Source organism: Opisthorchis viverrini, assembly GCF_000715545.1.
Source record: "Opisthorchis viverrini unplaced genomic scaffold opera_v5_111, whole genome shotgun sequence".
NCBI lineage: Eukaryota > Metazoa > Platyhelminthes > Trematoda > Opisthorchiida > Opisthorchiidae > Opisthorchis > Opisthorchis viverrini.
Genome location: NW_008751765.1, coordinates 872,543 through 896,193, shown reverse-complemented (window position 1 = coordinate 896,193; position 23,651 = coordinate 872,543). Strand labels below are relative to the sequence as shown.

General features: G+C 47.6%; 1 protein-coding gene across 1 annotated transcript in view; it reads left to right on the top strand.

The window, feature by feature from the left end:
- Nucleotides 1-1,155: 1,155 nt before the first annotated feature.
- T265_13829 (hypothetical protein) overlaps nucleotides 1,156-23,651 on the top strand; it is a gene marked incomplete at both ends in the record, with an annotated part of 66,741 nt that continues 44,245 nt past the window's right edge. Inside the window, 10 exons of the mRNA XM_009170745.1 lie at nucleotides 1,156-1,261; nucleotides 3,052-3,479; nucleotides 5,426-5,526; nucleotides 7,860-8,589; nucleotides 9,348-9,957; nucleotides 10,336-10,352; nucleotides 10,502-11,115; nucleotides 18,980-19,088; nucleotides 20,922-21,086; nucleotides 21,968-22,099. Of these exons, the coding sequence (XP_009169009.1) occupies nucleotides 1,156-1,261; nucleotides 3,052-3,479; nucleotides 5,426-5,526; nucleotides 7,860-8,589; nucleotides 9,348-9,957; nucleotides 10,336-10,352; nucleotides 10,502-11,115; nucleotides 18,980-19,088; nucleotides 20,922-21,086; nucleotides 21,968-22,099 (3,012 nt within the window). The remainder of the gene's footprint in view (nucleotides 1,262-3,051; nucleotides 3,480-5,425; nucleotides 5,527-7,859; nucleotides 8,590-9,347; nucleotides 9,958-10,335; nucleotides 10,353-10,501; nucleotides 11,116-18,979; nucleotides 19,089-20,921; nucleotides 21,087-21,967; nucleotides 22,100-23,651) is intronic.

Genomic DNA, 23,651 nt, shown 5'->3' with positions numbered 1-23,651 from the left:
CATTCGTTTTAGTGAGAATGTTCGAGACCATCCTAGTTGAGACCCTTCTTACAAGTGGCTGAAAATCTACAGAACATGGCATGTAATCAATGCCAGTTGCAAGGATGCTTTAATCTCACAGGAAGACTGCCTATCTAGTGCCTTTTGTTGTTTTGCGGAGGATGTTAGGCCGGTCCCACTGACAATTGTTTACTCCGATGATGCTGAGGGGAGTTTGTGCTTCTCCTGTTCAATTGTGTACGCATTTCGTTCTTGGGCGTTTCCTCTAGGGACATAAAAGTCTTCACAATTTTGATAGCGAGATGGATCAGCGGTTAGAGCGCGAATTTCCTGACCGGAAGGTCCGTGGTTCGAAGCCAACCTCTGCCCCTCGACTTCCCCTGTCTAGGCTTGGGCAACCCGGCAGTATCCCAGCTCTCGTGCTTCCTTCGAGTTGCATGGCAGCTATGCACCGAAAGGGTGTTACAGCTGAACGACACGGCATAGCATGTCCTTTTCGCGTGCCCGTATAGCAGCTAGGCACCAGTATCTACTACTGATATGTTGCTGCTGTTAAAATGAGTTGAGCGAAATTTTTCCCATAAATATATATATATATATATATATATATATATGCGTATGATACTGGGACGCAATATTGTGCGGTTGATGTGATCAATATGTAGTACCAACAGATAGAATGAAAACCCTGTCTTCTGGCCTCTCAACGGCGATGCATTTTGATTGGGCTTCCTTCAAGTGCATTCGCCCCCATCCGCTGTGTCAAACTCTTGGAAACTCTACATCGGGCATGCATTTCAACCTCCTTTTATGATTGGACAAGCTGACTGGGTGAGACTACCAAGGACAATGAAACTCTTCAGAGGTGTTTAGTACCCAATCTTGCTGTGTTCTCGATGGCTCCATTTCTTCTATAAAGTATCTGATCACATACAACGTCTAGTCTGTTCATCTCATTTCAGTTTATCTCCAGTTGCTCCGAGTGAACTTCACTTGAGGATCAATTCAACCGCATGAACAATACCTTGATTTTCTCGAAACGTTCAGGTTTCCCACCGACGTGTCCCTAAATGCTTGATTCCAGCACAAGCAACGGTGACAGTAATGGTGGACAGAAGGTAACTTATCAGTGATTGTTGACTCGACTTTTAGACTCAGCGCTCAGCTGTTTCGCAATGGATCAAGAACAAAATAAAGAACGAAGGCATTCAGGCTCGGAACATCATCAAATATAACGTTCCGATAGAGAACGTACATGGTGGTGAGCAAACGAACTGACTTGCCATTTTTTATCTGCTTTGATTCGGAGCAAGACTTTGTACATGATCATTCAGGTCGTATTTCAAGCATCTAGGTTTCTTTGTGTGTACTTACACTTAATTGGGCTAACTTAGGTTCTACCAGTCAAAAACCCCTGCTGTTTTATGGTAGTTGCTTCTCCGTCGTAATGTACGTAAAACGAACTGCAACATGCTAATGTGAGCGAACACTGTTGAGCCTTCTCTTTCAGTACCTCCCGCATGCTCTATCCGGATCTCCAAGGGTGTCGTAGCACTGTAGACAAGCAAACTACCTGGAGAAGATAAGGCAGTCAGCGGGCTGTTGTTTCCTACATTAATTCGCATGGTTTGTTAACTTATTGCGTGACGTACGAACACAGACAGGCAATAGTGTGCAAAACACAGGCATAGTCACTCTTGTCTGAGACGTAAGTGAAATTCTAACAAATCTTTTGATAAGGCGCGAACTTATTGACCGGAGCGTCCTTGGCTCGAAACCAAACTCTTCATCTGGCTTGGGCGACCTAGCAGTGTCTCAGCCCGTTTTTCCTTCTGGTGACATGGAGGACAGACCCAAAAGGGTGAACGATCATTAGCGAACCCAACTGAATCTCTCGGTTGTGGTATTTGCAGGCAAAAAAAGTTTTTTTGCAAATGAGTGTATTTCGCTAATTTCGTAAAATTTGGTTTCAAGTAGAACATAAGGTTGACGGAAACTCGGGGGCTGCACCTACCTGATGAGCCCCAAGAAGGGGAAACCGGTCGTGGGCTGTCGAGGAATCTTTTTTAGCAACCTTATGAATAGGGCATTACAAACACACATGAACGACCATTGTTATTGTTGATAATCAGGGTGTTCTATTTTCGGGACTACCTGGCCTAACACGATAAGACTCGTTAGTTGGTTCCTTCCTATTTTGCATGATCATGGAATTTCGAGGATTTGGGTATGAAGGTACCATTCGGATATGACGTGAATAGTATGTCGATTTTAGAATAACTTTGAAGGGAGTCAAAGTTGTGGTGTAAGATGCCTTACGCTGCAATATTTCGGTCCCAGCTCAGCTGTGCAAGATTTCTTACGTCACAGCTTTGGCCCTTCAAGTTATTTGTGGGAAGACACTTTAGAATAGTCTCTTTCGGCAGGTATCTTCGTCGAGAGTACGAAATTTATGTGGTGCGGTCTAAGTAGGATTGTCGTGCCCTGACAGGGGTACGAGATGGCTCAGTGGTTCGAGCGCCATTTTACCGACCGGAGGGTCTGCGGTTCGAACCCGACCTATGTATCTCGAATTCCGCTGTCTAGGCTTGAACAACAACAACAATCTCAGCCCTCGTGCTTCCTTGGGGTGGCATGGCAGTTAAGTACCGAAAGGGTGCCACAGCTGAATGAGCCCTGACAGGAAAGGAACCATGCAAATGAACTTATTGCCAGAGCAACTTTCATTATGATTCTGTTCGATTAAATAACTTCCATGCCCTAATATCTACTTGCTTAAAGAGGTCGTGCCAGTGACCCCTCACGTCTCCATTGGTGAGACGGAAGATATACGAGTATCACGATATTGATTAGCAACCAGGTACGTCGTCCCTAAACGAGGTCTCAGCCTTTGGCGATTCCGTGATGTCATCCATCACATGATGCCCATGTGTATTCACAAAACGTAACTAGTGACCCGACTAACTAAGGTTTCCTTCAGGTGTCTCCCTCTCCCTTCTTTTCAGGTAAACTCCAATGGGACTTGTCTGTTGTGCTTTTCCTTTTTTCCAGCCAGACAGTCCTCTACAACTCAGTCCTCGCCTGCAAAGTTGCGGATGACCGTCACGCCTAATCGACCAAAGCCTCAATTTGTGGAGGGTACCTACCACACGTCCAGCTGGTCCCAACTAACGAGCCCCCGGTGCAACCGTACATTGACAAACTCGACCAGTGCAACTAGTCCTTCGCCTTCCCTACAGGATCGCGCTACGTTCTCGCCTAATTCGAGCTCTACCTCCTTGCAGGACTCATCGTTCCACAAGGCAATTTCAAACAGGTCCATGGCGCGTCCACCGGTCGGATCCAGGAACGCCGTCACTGCCCGTACAGAGAACGAATATCGTGCTCGCTACTGGGGCCAAATGTTGGATACCTTACGCAGGACAATTGATGAAATCTATTCGGCCTGTGAGGCAGACGAAAGCGAGGTTGAGTGCAAAGTACGTTTGGTAATTGCTCTATAAACTTCAGCTGAAACTGTGGGAGTACCGGCGTACTGATATTTGAAAATATTGGTTTGCGCTCGGTGTACTGCTTAATGATTTACTTGTTTCTTCTGATATTTACAGTCGTTGTGATTACATTTTCCAAAATTTCGCAAATGATGTACTCGCCATGACAAGAGACAAGTAGCCTGTGTGTGGAGTGGCAAGAGCAGCTATGTGCAACACAAAGTTCATGCGTTACTGAAGCTTTGATGTGGAAGGATAAGCATGAAATGCGGACAGCATAAGGAACAACCGGGAGCTTTGGTGTACATCGAAGGCCCAGCAGATGGAGAGAACGTTTGCTACCGGAAATAGCCTGGCCCCATACCAACTGATACGAAGCACCGGCTTTAGAAGAGCAGCGGTCAGTGAAAAGATAAGTGAAAAAGACGGTTCAATAATTCACTCGCAAGAACGTCGACTGGAAAGATGGGCCAAACCGTTCGAAGAATAGTTCAGCTGGTCTCCTGTAACCCAGCCTGTGGAGATAGTGGGCGTATGGAATGTAAATCTTGATCGCCCCCATCGGAATAAGAAATAAATTACGAACGATCCATACGAACTATCCTCCGTCAGATACTGGAACAGTGACGCTGCCTCCAAAGACCAACAATGGCTGTCTTCCTTGACTTGAAAGCTGCCTTTGACTCTGTGGACTGTCAGACACCATGGCAGTGTACTCGTTGGCTTGTTCACTGAGCTGGGCAGTTTGATTGCAAACGTTTCATCACCAATCGAGGTGATATCATCAGTGCATTGTTAGGGAGCGTAGTGGTACGTAGCGATGCGTTGGTGGTTGCGCCTGAGTCTGTGGGGCAAAGGTGCCCCCCATAAATTCTTGTCCCTCCTTACGGCGCTGTACGCCAACTGCCGCGGACGTGTGAGTTCACCTGAGTTCAACACACCAAGTGGTGTCAGGTAATGCTGCCCTTTTTCACTTTCCCTTTTCCACTTCGTCATTGATACGATTGTGGATGACTCACTACCAGCCTCTAATGCCCGTGGGGCCGAAGTGCTCCCGGAGCATTCGCTTCCAGATACTGAGTTTCCAGGAAACATAACTCTTCTTGGATAAGACGCCATGGTATTTGATCTGAACACCTCTACCTCAAGGTTTGGCATGAACTTCACGTCTGAGGAATGTGAAGCGCCACTGCAAGACTGCGTGGACTCTGACCTCTTAATTGTGGATAAACCGATTGGGGTAGTAGACAAATTTGTATAGTTGGGCAGCTGTATCAGTCCCAGTGGTCTCGCGAAAGATATTCCCATCCGGATTGGGAAGGTCAGAGCAGCTTTTGTGAACCGCCATCATCTATGGTGCGGGCGTTTATCTGTCAAGGACCGAGCTTACAATGCGATGGTGGGCTCCATAACTTTAAGTAGGCCATAAAAATTGGCTACTGCGAACTAAAGATGATAAAAACTTTGAATATTTGACCATCTATGTATGGTGAGAACAGCGGATCAACAGTGCTGAGTAACCATATTCATCCACATATTTCTTTGCTTCTGAACACTGATCGTTATGAGTTTTTATTTATTCTTCGGTCTGCTGGGTGGCTCATGTGAGATCACCAAGTTTTTCTAGGGGATTTGAAACCACTTTGCCTCCCGAGGTTGCTGCCAGTTCCTTTCTTTGCATAGAGTTTCTTGGGAAAGGTGCCCCCGTCTGACCCTTCTGTGGCCTTCTCCCAGTTGGAATTTCCACGTCCTCCCAAACGCTTTTGTCTTCTTCGAATTTCTACCTCGATCCGCAAATGAACTGTTGTTCACTCAACTATCCTATTGAAAAAAGAAACGCCATTTACCAGACTATTGACTACTTGCACTCTTCATCAGTAGTATGCACCGTTTTTCAGCACCCATATTGAACCGTTTTTCCGCTTTGTCACCAGGAAGTTATCATGATTCTGGAGCACAGCAAGCAGGATTTTCGTTCGCTGATTGAGAAGATGAATCTACTGCGTCAGTATGAACGTGCAGATGACGAACACCGGTGAGTGTCGTGTGCGACTATCCTTTTTCACCTATACGACGTCAAAAAAAGTCATTCAGCTGGTGCCTAGCTGCCACACCACCCGAAGGAAGCACGAGGGCTGGGATACTGCCAGGTTTCCGAGCCTAGACAGGGGAAGTTGAGAGGCAGAGGTCGGGTTCGAACCACAGACCCTCCGGTCAGTAAATTCGCGCTCTAACCGCTTGAACCATCTCGCTCCCGATGTCACAAATTAGTCTAGCAGTGTTGGAATCAAGGGGAACTTGGTGGGGCTTGTTCAAACCATTCTTCTCAGTGAGTGTAAAGTTGTATTGTAATAGCTTCCATAATACAGTGACCGAAGAAATTTCAGCAACCTTATGAGTAGTGCACTACGAAAATACATGTGTCGCGACATCTAGATTATCGTAGCAACTAAAACACGAAGCCGCCTGGTGAAGCACATTCAGTTGCCTGGAAACATCACAAATGAGAGATTTAGCTGCGTTCCGGGCGAGTCTCTCGCAAATGGGTGTATTTCGCGAGTCGAACGAAATCAGTTTTTTTCCTGAAGGGTACTCAGTGTCACGTTGGTGGAAAAGGTTATTGTCCAGAATAATCGATATGGGTATCCTAACGTTGATTACCACGAGGCTGTTTAAAGTTGATCGCTGTTGCAAGGTTGGTGTCCAACTTACAGTCAAACGCGTACCGCCATGTGTGTGTACGTGTTATTGAATAGCACATCTTTGCATACAGTGCTGACTGTGGAACAATCAGGTGGATGCATCCTCTGCGGCGCTATTTCTGATTTCAACTATTCCCGTGAGGATTTCTCATCCAAGCTGTTTAGATTTGTTGTTGAATTTCTTCCGAAACCGTGTTAGTCATTCTTGACGGCCGTCCTTCGTTTCTTGATTTTAGCCGAAGAGATTCAGCTCTCAGAACATAGAATTAGCCGTTTGGGCTCGAAGTTCCTGACCGGGAATTTCGTGGTCCAAACTGAGCCCTGGCATCTTCACTGTTCCTGTCTAGGCTTGGGCAACCTGGCAGTATGTAATCCCTTTTGCTTCCCCCGGGTGGTTTGACAGCTTGGAACCGTGAGAGTGTTACGGCTGAGATAGGAGTATCTAAAGTTTTCAGGAGTTGGACAGATTTTCACTATAAAGGCACAAAGACGGACCAAGTGGTTAGAGCGCGAATTTACTGACTGGAAAGTCCATAGTTCGAACGCGACCTCTGCTTCTCGACCTGACAATATCCCAGCCCTCGTGCTTCCTTCGTGTGGCATGGCAGCTAGGCACCGAAAATGTGTTGCAGCTGAACGATTTCATTTCGAATTGCCAACGTTTTTGTTGGACCTTGTTCGAGACCTATTCCCAATAGACTAGGCAACTCATTCGCGTTGACAGACCAGCTAAGAGACGAATCTGATAAGGTGGTGGCCATTGAAATCTTATTGAGGGGTCCTCTTTAAAGTCAGTTACAATGATGACCGCTTGTTTGGAAACAGTTCGAAACGTGCTGGTCTCTCGGACACACCAAAAACCATTCGGGGAGGGTAGTGTACCACCAACAGCAGCAAAATCAATCCCATCACTTTTTCCCGAAAAATCACTTGGTTGGTCTCTTTTCGGAATTTTTCAAGCGGGCGGTGGGTGGGAGCTGACTGCGGTTGTTTCCACTTTGTTGAGGGCAGTCTGATTGTCCATGAACCAAAATTAGCTTGGCAGACGGTAAAATGTTCCCTTCATAGCAGTGATGGATTTCTCTTTTTTCCCACTTTAGGCTTCGCTTTTAAGTGAAACCAGTCATCGTTCTTTATGTTTTCTCTCTCGAAAAATCGTTCAGCTATAGCACCCTTTCGGTGCCTAGCTGCCATGCCACACGAAGGAAGCACGAGGGCTGAGATACTGTCAGGTTGCCCATGCCTAGACAGGGGAAGTCGAGATGCAGCAGAGGTCGGGTTCTAACCACGAACCTTGTGGTCAGTAAATTCGCTCTCTAACCACTTGAGCCATCTCGTTCATGTTTGTATACAAGTCTCCTGTGGTACTTTTGCTTTGTCCGTAAGCTTGACGGGGTGTGCTTTGCTTGGTGCTCGCTTCCCTTTCAACCGATGACTCATTTGAACACGAAGCATTCAGTTGTAGCACCCTTTTTGTGCCTGGCTCCCATGCCATCCGAAGGAAGGAGATACTGCCAAGTTGCCTAAGCCTAGACAGGAACAGTCGAGATGGAGAGGTTGGGTTCGAACCATGGACTCTCTGATCAGTAGGTTCGCGTCTTAACCACTGAGCCGTTGCAAGTTCCCTCTCCTCTCTCATTATCTCTTTGTTCCCCACTTCCTCTAGTCCTAACGCACTTGCGTGGGATGAAAGAACCACTCTTCCCGGGAAGCCCATCATGCGTCAAGTCCTTGCCTCAGCTGCGCTGGCGGTCGCCAATGTGGATGATTCGCCTTACATATCTATTCCGTTGGTTAATTTCACTGCGGGCTCGGACCTGGCCGAGGCCAGCGGGGAGACGGAATCCGATCATCTAGGACCAGGACAAGGTCTAGCAAGCTGGCATCTAGTCGTTCCGAAACACTGTGCCAAAGTGCAGCGACTGATCACTGACCCGACTCAGCAACTCACTTTCACCACCCTGTCTAACGCAGCCACTCCAACGAATCGTTCTCTACCGCCGGGCCTGACCCCCTCGACTAAGTATCCACCATCAATACGCTCTGAATCAGAAATGACACGGTCCGGATATTCATCCGCCAAGGATGCTCTTTTTGACTACACTGGTGATGACGACGATCTGTTGGGGAGTCACGAGGATGTCGAGTTTGAAATGGATGGTGCGGAGGGTGAAGACGAAGCCGAAGTGGTTGATGGGTTGTCGGTGACCAATTTGTCGGCAGACCGTGAACCAGACCTTGGCAATGCCACATCGAGCTGTTGCTTCAGTGAAGGATTACCCGAGGATCTGGACGATGAGGATGAGGGTGACGATACTACTTTATCACGTGATTTAAGGCAACTAGATGAGGTAATTATTTCTATTTTACCGTTCTTATGGTTCCGTAGTCTCCCCGTACAACGCACGGCACAGCAACCCCATTGAAATTCCCGAGCGAACTCATTGTTTTTGAGAGGTACTGGTCTTGTTTTGCGAATTCCCCACACGGTCTCACCACTGCCATAATCATCGTAGAAAGCAATACAGCAGTAGTGGCAACTACAACACCCCAGTAAGGCGTGGAAACGAAGGTAGGACGTTGGTGGTACACGCCTTCCACGCTGGGGTTCCCATGACCCCACGTGTGCTTAGCTGCAGATGTTGCGAGAAATGGTGGCTTATCGATCTCAGTGGCGTTCGTGCTATCAGTTTCTTCCCAGATTGTCTGATTGAGCACTTGGAGGTGTAGGCACCTGGGAATGCTTGACATAGTCCAGCACTAGGTCCCCTCCCTCACCCACTCTTTTTCCCTTCTTTTCACTCTAAGGCTTTAAATATACTGAGGCAAACTTTATGGTTGTACGGCAGTGGAGCATCAGTGTCCCCCGTGCTGTTGATGATGATTAGTTCAGCGTTGCCATGCTTCTCTGCTGAAATGTCAAGCTCCGGGAACAGGAGAACAGTCACATAATAGTACCATCTTTCTAGAGAATTCTACCTCTAAGGTTTCGGCAATCTTTTCGTAAATTTCCATGAATCTAATATTTTCTCGTATCATCAATCCTGAGGGATTTCCTCTCGGTCTCCTTGTTCCCATATCGGTCGATCTCGCCTCACTGGAATGTCTTTGCCTCTCTCTGTCTGTCTCTCTCTCTCTCTGTTTCCTATCGTAGGCCATAGCAAATGTCACAACTGCGGAGCGTGTCCTGACGGATCAGTTGGGTCGAGCCCAGTGTGCCGAGGCTGCTCTGCGCCGCCGCCTGTTGGCTCGAGATGAAACTGACGTGGACAAAGAGTACAGCCGATCAGGGTCTTTTCTACCCTCAAAATTGACGGCTTCCAACAAACCCGCTGGGTCTGATCTATTGGTCCTTCGTATGGGGAAGCTGGCGGTTCCACGCCGGAAGCCAGCACCAATATCGGGACGAGTGACTGACCCAAGTAGTGGTGACGATCGGGCGGATCACGACGCTTGCTCCAGACAAAGTGTCTCCCTCAGGGTCAACTGTTCCACACCTGCCACGATTTCTTCAACGACTCTTGTCTCTTCCACCAATCTTCGAACCGTGGCGACATTCACCGATGCGGATCATGAAGTTCACTGGTGTGGGTGTCATTGTCACTCGCGCTCCGCCGGAGACGAGGCAAATCGAGTTCCGATTATCTCATCGCCTCATTTTTCATGGTCCAGGAAAGCGGATGGTTCGTCTGATGTTATTGCCCCAGAAGTTGCGCATCCGTGCGGTTCCGAAAGAGAAATGAGGATATCCCCAGCTTCTGCCAGTAGGTTTATGTGAATAACTACCGCTGTGCCGTTCGGCGTTGGGTAGTACATCTTAGGTACTGTGACCTTTCCTGTACTTCTCATGACAGTCACGTGATGGCCTAAATATTTTTTGACATGCAACACTGTGTTGGGAGTATACAGTCCTTGTAAAGTGAAGCTGGACACTTCGTTTCGTAATGCACTATTTCACTCTAAGGCTTTAAATATACTGAGGCAAACTTTATGGTTGTACGGCAGTGGAGCATCAGTGTCCCCCGTGCTGTTGATGATGATTAGTTCAGCGTTGCCATGCTTCTCTGCTGAAATGTCAAGCTCCGGGAACAGGAGAACAGTCACATAATAGTACCATCTTTCTAGAGAATTCTACCTCTAAGGTTTCGGCAATCTTTTCGTAAATTTCCATGAATCTAATATTTTCTCGTATCATCAATCCTGAGGGATTTCCTCTCGGTCTCCTTGTTCCCATATCGGTCGATCTCGCCTCACTGGAATGTCTTTGCCTCTCTCTGTCTGTCTCTCTCTCTCTGTTTCCTATCGTAGGCCATAGCAAATGTCACAACTGCGGAGCGTGTCCTGACGGATCAGTTGGGTCGAGCCCAGTGTGCCGAGGCTGCTCTGCGCCGCCGCCTGTTGGCTCGAGATGAAACTGACGTGGACAAAGAGTACAGCCGATCAGGGTCTTTTCTACCCTCAAAATTGACGGCTTCCAACAAACCCGCTGGGTCTGATCTGTTGGTCCTTCGTATGGGGAAGCTGGCGGTTCCACGCCGGAAGCCAGCACCAATATCGGGACGAGTGACTGACCCAAGTAGTGGTGACGATCGGGCGGATCACGACGCTTGCTCCAGACAAAGTGTCTCCCTCAGGGTCAACTGTTCCACACCTGCCACGATTTCTTCAACGACTCTTGTCTCTTCCACCAATCTTCGAACCGTGGCGACATTCACCGATGCGGATCATGAAGTTCACTGGTGTGGGTGTCATTGTCACTCGCGCTCCGCCGGAGACGAGGCAAATCGAGTTCCGATTATCTCATCGCCTCATTTTTCATGGTCCAGGAAAGCGGATGGTTCGTCTGATGTTATTGCCCCAGAAGTTGCGCATCCGTGCGGTTCCGAAAGAGAAATGAGGATATCCCCAGCTTCTGCCAGTAGGTTTATGTGAATAACTACCGCTGTGCCGTTCGGCGTTGGGTAGTACATCTTAGGTACTGTGACCTTTCCTGTACTTCTCATGACAGTCACGTGATGGCCTAAATATTTTTTGACATGCAACACTGTGTTGGGAGTATACAGTCCTTGTAAAGTGAAGCTGGACACTTCGTTTCGTAATGCACTATTCATAAGTTGCTGAAAATTCTTCGACAGCCCACGACCGGATTCACCCTTTTCGGGGCGAAGTCCCCGAGGTTCTGTCAACCTTATGTTCTACTTGAAGCCAAATTGCACGAAATTAGCGAAATGCACTCACCTGCAAACAAATTTGGTTTTCGAGAGACTCACCTGGAACCCAGCTTAATCTATCGTTTGTAATGCTTCCAGGCAACTGAATGTGCTGCACCAGGCCGCCTCATGCTTCAGTCGCTACGGTATTCGAGATGAGATGGCCTAAGTGGTTAGAACGTGAATTACCGGACCGGAAGGTCCGTGATTCGAACCTGACCTCTGCCTCTCGACTTCCCCTGTCTAGGCTTGGGCAACCTGACAGTATCCCAGGTGCTTCGCTTCCTTCGGGTGGCATGACAGCTAGTCACCGGAAGAGGTCTACAACTGAACGATTTTTAAAATTATATTATAGACTTCAATACTGTCCGAAATTTCATGTTTTCATTTAATAAAAGCACCTTGAGTAATGACTCTGAAGATGTCACTTAAATGTGAGACACCTCATCAACGCCCATTCAGTGTGAATATGTAATAATTGTGAGGTCTCCTCAATATTTAAGCAATAGAATGATTGATTGGCGAACGTTTGGATACAACATAGCTGATTGGTGCTCGGATTCTTCCGTGAATCTTTAAATGCGTACATTCCAATGTTTGCACCTTGTCTGCAAACTCCGTGCGCATCGAGTTCCCACCCCAGTGGCACCGTATCTTGATGGGACAGTACCTGAAATCATATTGCTAGTGGTGAGCCGCCCTTTGTTAACCATATAACGCAGATTAGTTCGTAGCCAGTGCCTCCCTCCCCAGGACCCAACATATCTCCTCGCTTTTCGAGAACATCCGTCGCGTTTGATTGACGATCAAACGATTCGTCTTTTTATTCCTTATGACTATGTTGACCACCAGTGAGAGGAAGAAGGCCTTCGCTGCGGAGTTATTTATTAGAAAATGTCAACTGACCAGTTGCAGACTATTGGACAGGGAAGCAAAACTCTCATATGCATCTCGTTTACAAAAACTGAACATCCATCTTCTCTTTGAACGCGTATTCCTGAACTTTCCTGGATATTCATTGACTATTGCCCAAATCCAAGCAAATGCTGCAAAGCGACTCCACAAATTCCGCAATAGATCTCCCTTTTCAAGAGACGCAAAGCGAATTTACAAGAAGAAAACATACTACTCGCATGCCCCCATCAATAGTATCACCGTTACGCCAGAATAACCCAGCCCCACTCATTCGACCCACTCTGGTATAATCCTCAGCTTATCCCGACGACACCCAACAGGGGTTCTCATACATCCGAGGAACTCGTTCCCCGGCGTCTGTAATGCACGGTAGGAGTTCTTTCATCGGATTCGACCGGGTGTTTGCCCACCTAGTTAGCCTGATTGTGCGACGCTAGGAGATGCCAGGCAGTGAGGCTCATGACTCCCTCTCGGCTGAGTAAATGTGGTCAGCATATTCTTAACAGCTACGTTACGGAAACTGGGCGAGGAATACACCGTCCGTAACCGAAGACAGACGCGCATGGGTGCACTGAACTCAGTCATATGGTATCATGGGGCGAAGCGTACCCCCCGAGTCAACAGCATTCTTCATGTCTGAATTCGGTGAGTTGAGCGGGTCACTACTGTAAATGATAAACGATAAACGGTAGATTAACGGGAAACTCAACCAACTCTCTTTTTCTCGAAGTCATTAGCACTAACACTGTGAAAACGCTAAACACGAAGCAACTGTTAAGCAGGTCTACAGAGGTTGTAGCGCAACGTTTGCTAGTACTAAGCTAACTCCTACAGGTGTTGTGCGTCCGCAGATCACCGCAATGTTTTATGGAAGGTGAGCAGTTCGCCCCTCACAGTGATAGACTGTTGGTTCTCTCTATGGACAGGATGTATAAACCTTGATTTCAAATTTCCAAAAAACGATGCATGAAGCAATTTGGTTTCGTCACTTCGGACAAACATCACAGCGTTATAATGAATACACTTGTGCGCCGTGTGTCGAAGTAAGGCAACATCAGCTGGATTAATCCAGTGTTCCTTGCGGACCTCACCGCATATAAGCCGTTTGACAGGCGAACTCTAGTTAGCATGTCCGTCCAACGGGTGCGAGATGGTTACTGAGTAAAAGGTCCGTGGTTCGAACCCAACATCGCCCCTCGACCTTCTCCCAGCCTTCGTGCTTCCTTCGGGTGGCATGATAGTTAGGCATCGAAGGGGTGTTACAGCTGAATGATGATGTCCTTCCGAGAAATGACAACTTCCTCGCCACATCCAGTTCCATGCCAACACGATCACGCGGGCCCCAGTCAGGAAGGTGCAGCATTCATCTTGACTGTGACTGCTTTCATTTCATGTTTCCATGTCATGACCTTGTCGCTGATCGATAACCTCGCCGTTTGAGTTGACAATTGGCCATCGTGAACCCGCACTACCCCTTCAGGGCTTTCAAAATGTTTACTGTCAAACTGTAGTCAGTTACCAGTCTAGTAATCCACCTCCTTAAAATGTCTGCATTTGAAAACCCCAATTCTCTACTTTCGTTTTTTATGCTGTTTGAATCTCGCTAGTGAGACCTACTGGTAACCGCTTGGGAACTACCATCTCTTTGATGGATCGACATTCATTCTGGCACCTTTGTCACCAGACGGAAACGAGACAAGTGCCGTAGCAGAGGCTAACCCGTTCACCTGCGCTACTGACCTGATTTCACTCACTGGATAAATCGATAACGTACTGATTCTCGCTTGTTGCAAAGCCTATGTACTTGAAAGCGTAGCCCATACCAGCGTTTCGAAGCAATCACAATGTTGGGACAAACCCAGACGTTTACCTTTCAGTGTCTGCGGACAGCTTTGCCTTCACTAAACCCGTCGGACTGCGATAGAAACCAAAACGCCGAACTAGCAGATTTATCTGGTGACCTTGTTTCACGAAAGCTGGCATACTGTCAGGTTGCCCAAGCCTAGACAGGGGAAGTCGAGATGCGGAGGTCGGGTTCGAACCACGGACCTTCCGGTGAGTAAATTCGCGATCTAACCGCTTGGGCCATCCCGCCCCCCTTCGTTGTAGCCTGGATTGGTCTATCGAGCTAACATCAATCCTCGGGATTCCCTACTTGAAATGAGGATCACCAGCCGGGTCCACCTGGGTAACGTGGGCACCATACATGAATTTTCTGAACCGGAAACCCGTTAGATAAGTGGATGTAGAACCTCAAGTGACCGGAAAGTGGTATTTTATCTCGTTGTCCAGACGTAATACACTACTCATAAGGTTGCTGAAAACTGTTCGATAGCCCACGATCGGTTTCGTATTCCTCGGAGCTCATCAAGTAGGTGCGGTCCCTGAGATCCCGTCAAGTTCATGTTCTGCTTGTATCCAAATTGAACAGAACTCGACAAATACTCTGAACTCAATGGAATGGCTCAAGTGGTTGGAGCGAGAATTTACCAACCGGAAGGTCCGAGGTTCGGACCCGACCTCTGCCTCTCGACTTTCCCTGTCTAGGCTTGAGCAACCCGACAGTATCCCAGCCCCTTGTTCTTCCTTCTGGTGACATGGTAGTTAGGCACCCAAAGGGTGCTACAGCTACGACTGACTATTATTATTATTATTATTACTCAACTGAATCCTGCTGAGTCTCTCGCTTATATTTCAGTGTCACAACCAAAATCGATTGAACGTAGTGCCAATGCTGACGTCGGTCAGAATACTCATCACATTCATGATCCTGCAGGACCGGGTGATGTTTTGGTACCATTTGAATCCTCAGCAGAAATTTGGAAACCACGACATGCTTCCTCTCCGGCGCGATCGCAGCAGTCCTCGGATATTCTCCTCAATCGTACTTCTAGCCTCGGTTCCGGGCAGCACCTGCTTACGCCGGTCGCAAGTGTGAATACGGCCAAAGGGCTGTTGCTTCTTTCCGAACTGAATGCCAAGTCCAGGGTACCCGGTCACGGGATCCAAATGCATGAGAAATTCTCCTCTCGTTCGCGAAGGCAAGTTTTTTCCCCACCCATTAAATAGATTTTAGTTTTGTCGTCTGTTCGATTTTTCGTCGAGTTTCACCTACCGTGTGTCTATTGGACGGTTTCGGTGCCGTGCTAATAGAGTAGCGGCATTTTCGAATATTCCCCAAAAGTCATTGGAACACGATCTGTTTTCTCCCCACTAATCACCTGGCTGCTGCGTCGCGATTTATGTGATTGAGAGTTGAGTATGATTCACAATGTGGGAGAAAGTGAACGCCTGTCAGCGTGTCAAGTAACTGTCCAAAGCGCAAGGAGTTGAGAGACTGATTGCAGGCCAACGCAACTTCAGAGGTGGCGGAGGTCTTTTGTGATTACGCGGATCAGAAGCGTGTCAGCACACTCTGAGTACCTCCCCATTGATATCTAGTATCCACCGACAGGTGGTGTGAGGCGTTTTCAGGCTTTTGACCACCGATTCCTCAGAAGCGTGGCTGGTTTTGGATGGTGTCAACAGATTAGCGACGAGGTGGTTGTGCAGCAGGCACCTCAATCCGCGAAAACATTCAGCATCATCGACTACGATGGCTCGGTCATGTGCTGCGCCTGCCGAAACACTGTCTACCGAGACGAGTGTTGTTCTCCGTGCCCCCTTCAGGATGGCGTGAACCGCGAGGTGGACAGTACATGAAAGAGATCACGAAGAGTTTGGGTGTTGTTGGTGTTGTACGCCTTCCACGATGGGGTCCCCGTGACCTCACCTGTGCCTGGCTGGAGACGTTGCAAGAAATAGTGACTAATCGATATCACTGGCGTTCGTGGTGTCAGTTTCTTTCCAGATTGTCTTATTGAGAACTTGGAGGTATAGTCACCTGAGAATGCTTGACATAGGCCAGCACTATGTTCCCTCCCTCACCCACTCGTTTTCTCTTCTTTTCACCATAGGGCTTTAAATACAATTAGATGAATTCTGTGGTTGTATGGTAGTGAAGCCTCAGTATCTCAACTCTGATGTTCTTGTTCTCGCTAATGATGATGATGATAGCTGGAATTTTACAGAAGGCGATCAGCTGTTAGGCCCCCGACAGGAAACCTCAACCTTTGTGTATGACAGTTTCGACTGAGCGGACTAAGTGATCTGATAACGGAGAAACAACTGAGGATCAACAATGCTTACCCGGAGCGGCTTTTTAGCCTCGATCATTCTCTCTTGGCTTTGTTCTTCGCTTCTGTTTCCTAGACTCCACCGTTGTAGGTAGCCGGGGTATTTGTGAAAGTCACGTTCACATCACTGCAGGCTGAACACTGCCCCCCGTCTTGGGGTGTCCTGGCTCGCACTAGACTTCATCAGCAGTGCCTGATCATGTTGGGGTTTTGAACTCTCCACGTCTGACGCGTGAATCGAGCGCGTTGGGTCTAGTCCACCAGCCGGCGCTGGATTATCACTTCGGAACGCCAATGATGTGCACTGTTGATGAGGTCCGGGATGAATTCACCGGAATAATTGCGCCAGGACAGGAGTGATGTGAATGTGGGATTTCACTATCCTGGTCGTCAGTCAAGCGCTTGTACACTTACAGAATGCCTAAAGATCACCCAAGATTCACCTCTTTGTATTCAAAGCCTTAGAATGAAGATAAAAGTGCAGTTGAGAGAGCAGACTTGGTGCCGGTCGATCGCAGGCATCTGAGGTGCCTACACCTCCAAGCGCTCAATCAGACACTCTGGAAAGAAACTGTCAACACGAACACCACTGAAATCGATTAGCAGGCATTTCTTGCAATGTCTCTAGCCACGCGCAGAAGGAGCCATGAGAACCTTATCTTGGAAGGCGTACAACACCCAAACTCCATGTAATCTCTTTCATACCCTTCTGCCAAATCATACGTTGTCGACCTCTCGGTTTGCGCCATTCTGAGGAAGGCACAGAGAACAACACTGATCTCGGTAGGCGGTGCCGAGCCGCCGTATTTGATGGAGTTGGACATTTTCCGGGATCGAAGTACCTGCTGAGCAACCAAATACCCTTTTTGTAATGTCCTCGTGACGAATTTCTTGACGGCATCCGACACCAACAACGCTTCTGAGGTGGTAAAAAACCTGGAGACGCCTCTCATCATCTGTCCGCAGAGACCATGTCTCGCACCCATACAACAACACAGCCCCTAGTGTAGTCCGGTTCACGCGACCCTAGAGACCCAGTGGTATGCCTTTTTGACGCCACAGGTGACGCAAACCAGCAAACGTGATCCTGGTTTTTGAGATTCTTGTACGGACTCCATCAGGCACACTTCCGTCTGAACTAATACAGCTACCGAGGTAGGGAAATTTTAAGCAGTTCGACCAAGGTCATCAGATCGAGAATAAGCACATGAAAAGTGTATACATGGACGTATACAGAATCAAGGTCAAGGAAAAGGAGTAAACTTCAGCCCGATTCCTTCAGCCGGTTGTTTGATGTACACCAAAGATAGAACATAAGGTTGATGGAAACTCGGGGACTGCGCCTACTTGATGAGCCCCAATAAGGGCGAAACCGGTCGTGGGCTGTCGAAGAGTTTTCAGCAACCTTGTGAGTAGCTTCCTTCATGAAAACATACCAAAGGTACATTGTCACAGCCACAGTCTGTGGGGAGGCAACTTAAACTTTGCGACTCAGTTGGACGCTTTAATCGACGATGAATCCAGACATTGTCTTCGTCTTCTGGTCTGCTCCAGTGTGGTTTCAGCCGGTTGAGCACACAAGCAATTTCGGGAAATTAGAAGTGGGTCGAAACTCTGTCCAGACGCTTTTTACTGACATCGTCCGGAATCCCGCAAACCAACATGCGCTGGATACGATGAGATTCTTGGATTCAACAAGGTTTATTGACTCCCCCCTCTTGGAACCTCTTCAGTTAATTGATACCACTTTACTGGGCTTTGTATATTGTGTATGCTTTGCAAATCGGGTACTAGTGAAATGGGTTTTTTGATCTCTTGTGTGTTCCGCACGAGGTGCTCCAGAACAATCACGCTGCAACCTTCGTGAAATGGCGAGAAGCGCTGGATACTGATTGGCTGACGCTTTGGCCACTCAAGGCATGCCTCCCTTCGTCCCCTAACCGACCCGCGACACACTCATCCAATCAACGTGATGCTCGGTTGTCTAGATTGCCTCGCCTCTGGGCCCCTGGAAAACACAAAGTGAAGACGATTGCTTGGGACCTGGTATATTTTAAGCGGATATTGACTTGGAAGTGATCTTGAAGGGGATTGTACGAAACTCGAAGTCCGTCGTGCGGTATCTCCTGGCTGGGGTCTACGTGACCCTATCTGATTGACGGGTCAGTGATGCGGCCAGTCTCTAGGCGGGTTTTCTTACTGTGTATTTGGAGATGTGGACGTCTCATAGACGCGACAGTATCCGCGGTTGTTGGCGAATAGAATACACGGAACGCTGGAGTCAGGGAATCTATCGGCGTCGGTTTCCCGTAATGGTCATTCTCTTCGTGAAAACTCCAGTTCGTTTTGTTCCCTCCTAACTGTTCACAAATGTTTACATATCCTCGCCTACTCAAAACGAATAGACGTATTTTGCGCCTACAAATGATTGGTCCACGCTTGTTGTTTGGTTTTCTCTGATCCTCCCACCTGTTTGCCCATTGTAGAACGACCAACTCGATGCAGGAACTGGAACAGAAACAAACCCGGGCTCGAATCCTTCGGCAGCAACATCTTTTGGAGCGCTCAGAGCGTGTGCACGAGTTGAGCAAAAAGGTTTGTCCGATTTACGTGTTTAACGATGGCCGGGCTAGCGCGGCTAGCGTGTGAACGAATCAGCCACTGTGGGACGTTTCTCTGTTCTACACTTTGTAACTAGTGAATATACGATGAGACAGCTGTATCGTTCCTTAGCGTAAATTGACTTCACTTTGGAGACGATACATCTGTCGCAATGTAATAACGGTATTTTCCTCAGCTTAGCTCCCTGTGAGAACTTTCCAAGCTAGCGTTCTCATCAAAAACAACCACCAAAGGTGCACAACGTATATTTACGCCTAAAACCATGTCAAGAACACTTGTACAGCGCCGAGACAACGTTCTGGAAATTCTGACGCCTGGATGCATTAATGGCACTCGGCAAATACTGGGTCGTGATTGGTTGTTGGGTTCATGCTTCCGTCCAATCAGGGCTTGCGTTGATGCCGGACCGGCAAGTGGTCCGAACTTTCGGCCAATCTTGTGCGGGATAGGCTTTTCAGCCGTATCAGCGCCTAACTGCGAGGGGTAAAGCGGTATCTGTGTGGATTTCCGCTTAACAAGCAAGCAAGCTCTATCTAGCTGTCTGACCGTGGTTCGAAACTACCGTTAGATTGATCCTTTTAGTTTGTACAATGGAACTGGTCAAACTGAGCCATATCGAGCAACTCGCTGTTCAGGTGTAACATCGTTTTGATCTATAATTACCGTGCTACGCGAAGGAGGTACAAGCGCTGAGGTAGTGCCAAGCTCGCCAAGTCCAAGCCGAACTGCCGAGTTTAGCTTCGAATTGGAAGTATCATGACCAAACTTATGAGGGCCTTACATTCTCCTACGGCAGCGAACCATCGGTGTTGAATACTGATGTCATGCTGTCGGTGATGATGATGATGATTTAGATTCTTCGCCACTTTTTAGCCCCTGAGTTCAGGCAGGTAGCATACACTGAAAGCAGACCACGGTAGAATGTCTTTCCACTTTGTCTGACGCTGTGATGCCTTTTATATGCCTAGAATTTTTTGAGGGTGTCCGCCGTTCAGTGTTATTTTACACTTGTGTACATCTTTGTACACCTTTGTACATCTGATGGACTCTCACCCATGCACTCTCAGGATAACACCTGAATTTGATTGCTAAATTAGTATGATACGCGAATCAGCTGTTTGTTTGTAAATAAGCAATCCCATTACATTTCGAAGAATGAAATAGAGGTCTTGAGACAGCACAGGTAACAGACGAATCTTCTAAGGTCATTCTTCGATAACTAACCTATAGATGGCTTGTTACTAAAACGGTATTAAGTTTTGGAGTGAGCCATCGCTATAACTGGACAAGAGGTCAACTTTTCCAGTTGAGAGTTCACACCTCCTCCCAACGGACAATGTTCACTGCTCGAAGGGAGGTGTACTGTGTCACTTACCTAAACCTGCACACTGCTGCTAAACCAAACCAACCGTGGTTGCCTACTGGCTAATTTTTAGGGTAGCAACACACCCACGCAACTGATTGTGGAGTGGGCGTGAGCGTGGGTGCGTGGGCGTTGTACTTAGGGCGTACTAGCCTAGACACTAAACAATCAGTAGGCTGCACAGTTAACGGGCCAATAGGGATTTTCGTCCCAACTAACACAACCTACACGGAGCCAGGGTAACTGGAGCCTGTATAAACGGACACATGCATAACATCGCCGCACGCTTGCGATGTACCGATGGAGTCACTTCGATTGTTCATGGAACAAAATTACTCAACTCGCTGAACTAACCAAGATCTAGGCGGAATTTGCAGTTTGTGCACCCCGTTTCTTTCCGTCCGAAATTTGAGTCATATATTGATTGCTTCTTTTTTCGTTAGGTTGAAGAAGTCCACATGCATAAACGTCTTTTGCTACATCAACGTCGTTCGTGTTTGGAGCGACGCCTGCATGCGGCGGAACGCAAACGAAAGGCGGAACTTGAACGCCGAATTTCGAAGGCACATGATGAAGAAACAAAGGGGCGTGAGATCGCATTTATTCAGGTAAGTGGACTTTACTCAGTTTGTATTCCACACGACTTCTCTTCTGAGGGTTTTGTTCGTATTCAAAACCTGTAAACTGTTTAGTGGTAAACGTAATATACTACTCATAACGTTGCTGAAAATGCTTCGGCAACCCACGACCGGTTTAGCCCTCTTTGGAGCCCATCAGTTAGGCGCAGTCCCCGAGTTTCCGTCAACCTTAAGTTCTACTTGAAACCAAATTGCACGAAATTAGCGAAATACACTCATTTGCAAACTAATTTGGTTTTGCGGGAGACTCACCTGGAACCCAGCTGAATCTCTCGGTTTGGATGTTTCCAGGCCCCATGTTTCAGCCACTGCGATATTCGAGATATCGGAATACATATATATTTTTGTAGTGCACTACTCATAAGGTTACTGAAAATTCATCGACAGCCCACGACCGGTTTCGCCCTTCTTAGGGCTCATGAGGTAGGCGCAGTCCCTGAGTTTCCGTCAATCTTGTGTTCTACTTGAACCCAATTTGGACTGTTTTCGAGAAATACGTTCATTTGCAAGTCAGTTTGGTTTTTCAAGAGTCTTAGAAACAACATAAACGAGAGGTTCAGCTGGATTCCAGCTGGTTCTCTCGCAAATGAGTGTATTTTGCTGTTTAATGGTAACTTACTCTTCGAATACTACTCATGGTTACATCAAACAAACATGTGTTTACCGCCTTCTCTCTCCCAATGCTGTTGGTCGCCTGTTCCAGTTCACTGGGACTGTACTTCACACATCATCGACGTGTAGTTGTTGATGTCCGAATTGGCCTCTGTGACTTCTACCGCTTTGTGTTTGTAAATGTATTTCATCACCTGACCTAGGATCGATATATCCTCGTGCTTTTTCTCTCCCCACAGACTCTTGAGGCCGAACAAAAACAACACAGTATTTTGACCAAGCATGAGGAAAGTCGGGCTCGGTTGGATGAGCTGGCCGCTGAGCGGCGACGCCGTTTGGAAGAGAAACTTGGTCGTGAAGAGGCTGCGAAGGTTAGTTGACCAACCGAACGTCTTCCAATCGAGTCCATATTTCCACCTGGTCTCGTATTACTCGCAAACCTTTCATCACTATTCCAGGGGACGTCATCAGTGAGTGCGTGCCAGTTTCTCTAAGCTGTTAGTTGAGATGAGCATTTCCCCTAGTTGGTCCAACTATTTTCTGGCTAGTTAGATCAGTGCTTGGTTGATGCGCGGTCAGTCATTTTTGTATGGGAGATTTCATTAGTTCCCTCGGTCACATTTTTCAAACCGTACGCTGATGGCTTACAAACTCCGTCTGGTCAAAACTCCGTCTGTTTCAGTAGGGCTGAACGAATAAAAAGACGGAGTTTTTCAAAAATGGTATGGTCTGTCCGGAGCGTTTCACTGAATTCCACCGTGCCATTAGTCCTCTAAAGCCATCGATTCAGGATGCTGAAATGAGATTTGTATATCTATCTCAGGTGCCAGATGGCTGCATGGTTAGATCGCGAATTTACTGACCGGAAGGTCCACGGTTCCTATCCTACCTATCCGTTTCGACTTCCCCTGTCTAGGCTTCGGCGACCTGGCAGTATCCCAGTCTTCGTGCTTCCTTCGGGTGGCGTGGTAGTTATTTTGCAGTTACGGAATCTCCAAAATTGATATTGAAACAGTTATCTTTCTTAGCGCTTGACTGAACCAACCACGTTGCGTTTGTACGGCAGTGAAGCATCGGTGTTAAACACTGATGTCACATTCTCCTATATATCCTACACGTTCCTACGTTTCACTGACTGAAAACAGTAGGGGGAAATGTTGAGATCCCTCAGTGTGTCTTCCATTCGTGCTGACGCAGTGCGGAGAAATGATCCGATATTTTGGAAATCTTGTTTATTCGCGTTGGATATCAGCCAATCAGAAAACAAGTCGGTCAGCCAATCCGTATAACCGTCCTACTTGATGGAGCATGTGGTGACGTGCGTGCTCCCCTGGACAGCCTTCTTTGTGTTGCTGTGTTTGAATGTTTACTTCGCATTTGTCATCTTGCTCCTCATGTGCTGTTGATTTGTTACGCGGTCTCGTGTTTAGAATTTATGCTTTTTCAGGCATATCCGTATACATGAGATTCCTACCCGACAGTGTAGTTTTCCACTTCGATTCAATGCAGGAAAATCAACAAACCGACGTGGAGACTTCCGGGAAGGCCCTTCGCACATCATGCTAGCCAAGTGTTTCTGAAGCTAGACTCATTTCAGTGAAATACACTGATTTGCAAACCAGTTTGGTTTTGCGGGTGATTCACCTGGGACCCAGCTGAATCTCTCGTTCGTGATGTTTCTTGCTGTTTGAGATTCATAGCTGATTACCATTCTACAGTAAGGCCTTGAATATGAAGCTCAGGGAAGCGTCAAACTCGACAATCAGACCGGTCTTTTTTATCACCTTCCTCTGGAAATGTCAGTCTTACCACCGCCGTCGACGGTCTTGGACCACTCTAGGTTCAGGGCTATTTGGTTCAGCTGGTATGCGAGGATAACTGAAAGTCTGATGGTTCGAAAGTGCCGAGCGCTGACGCTTGCCC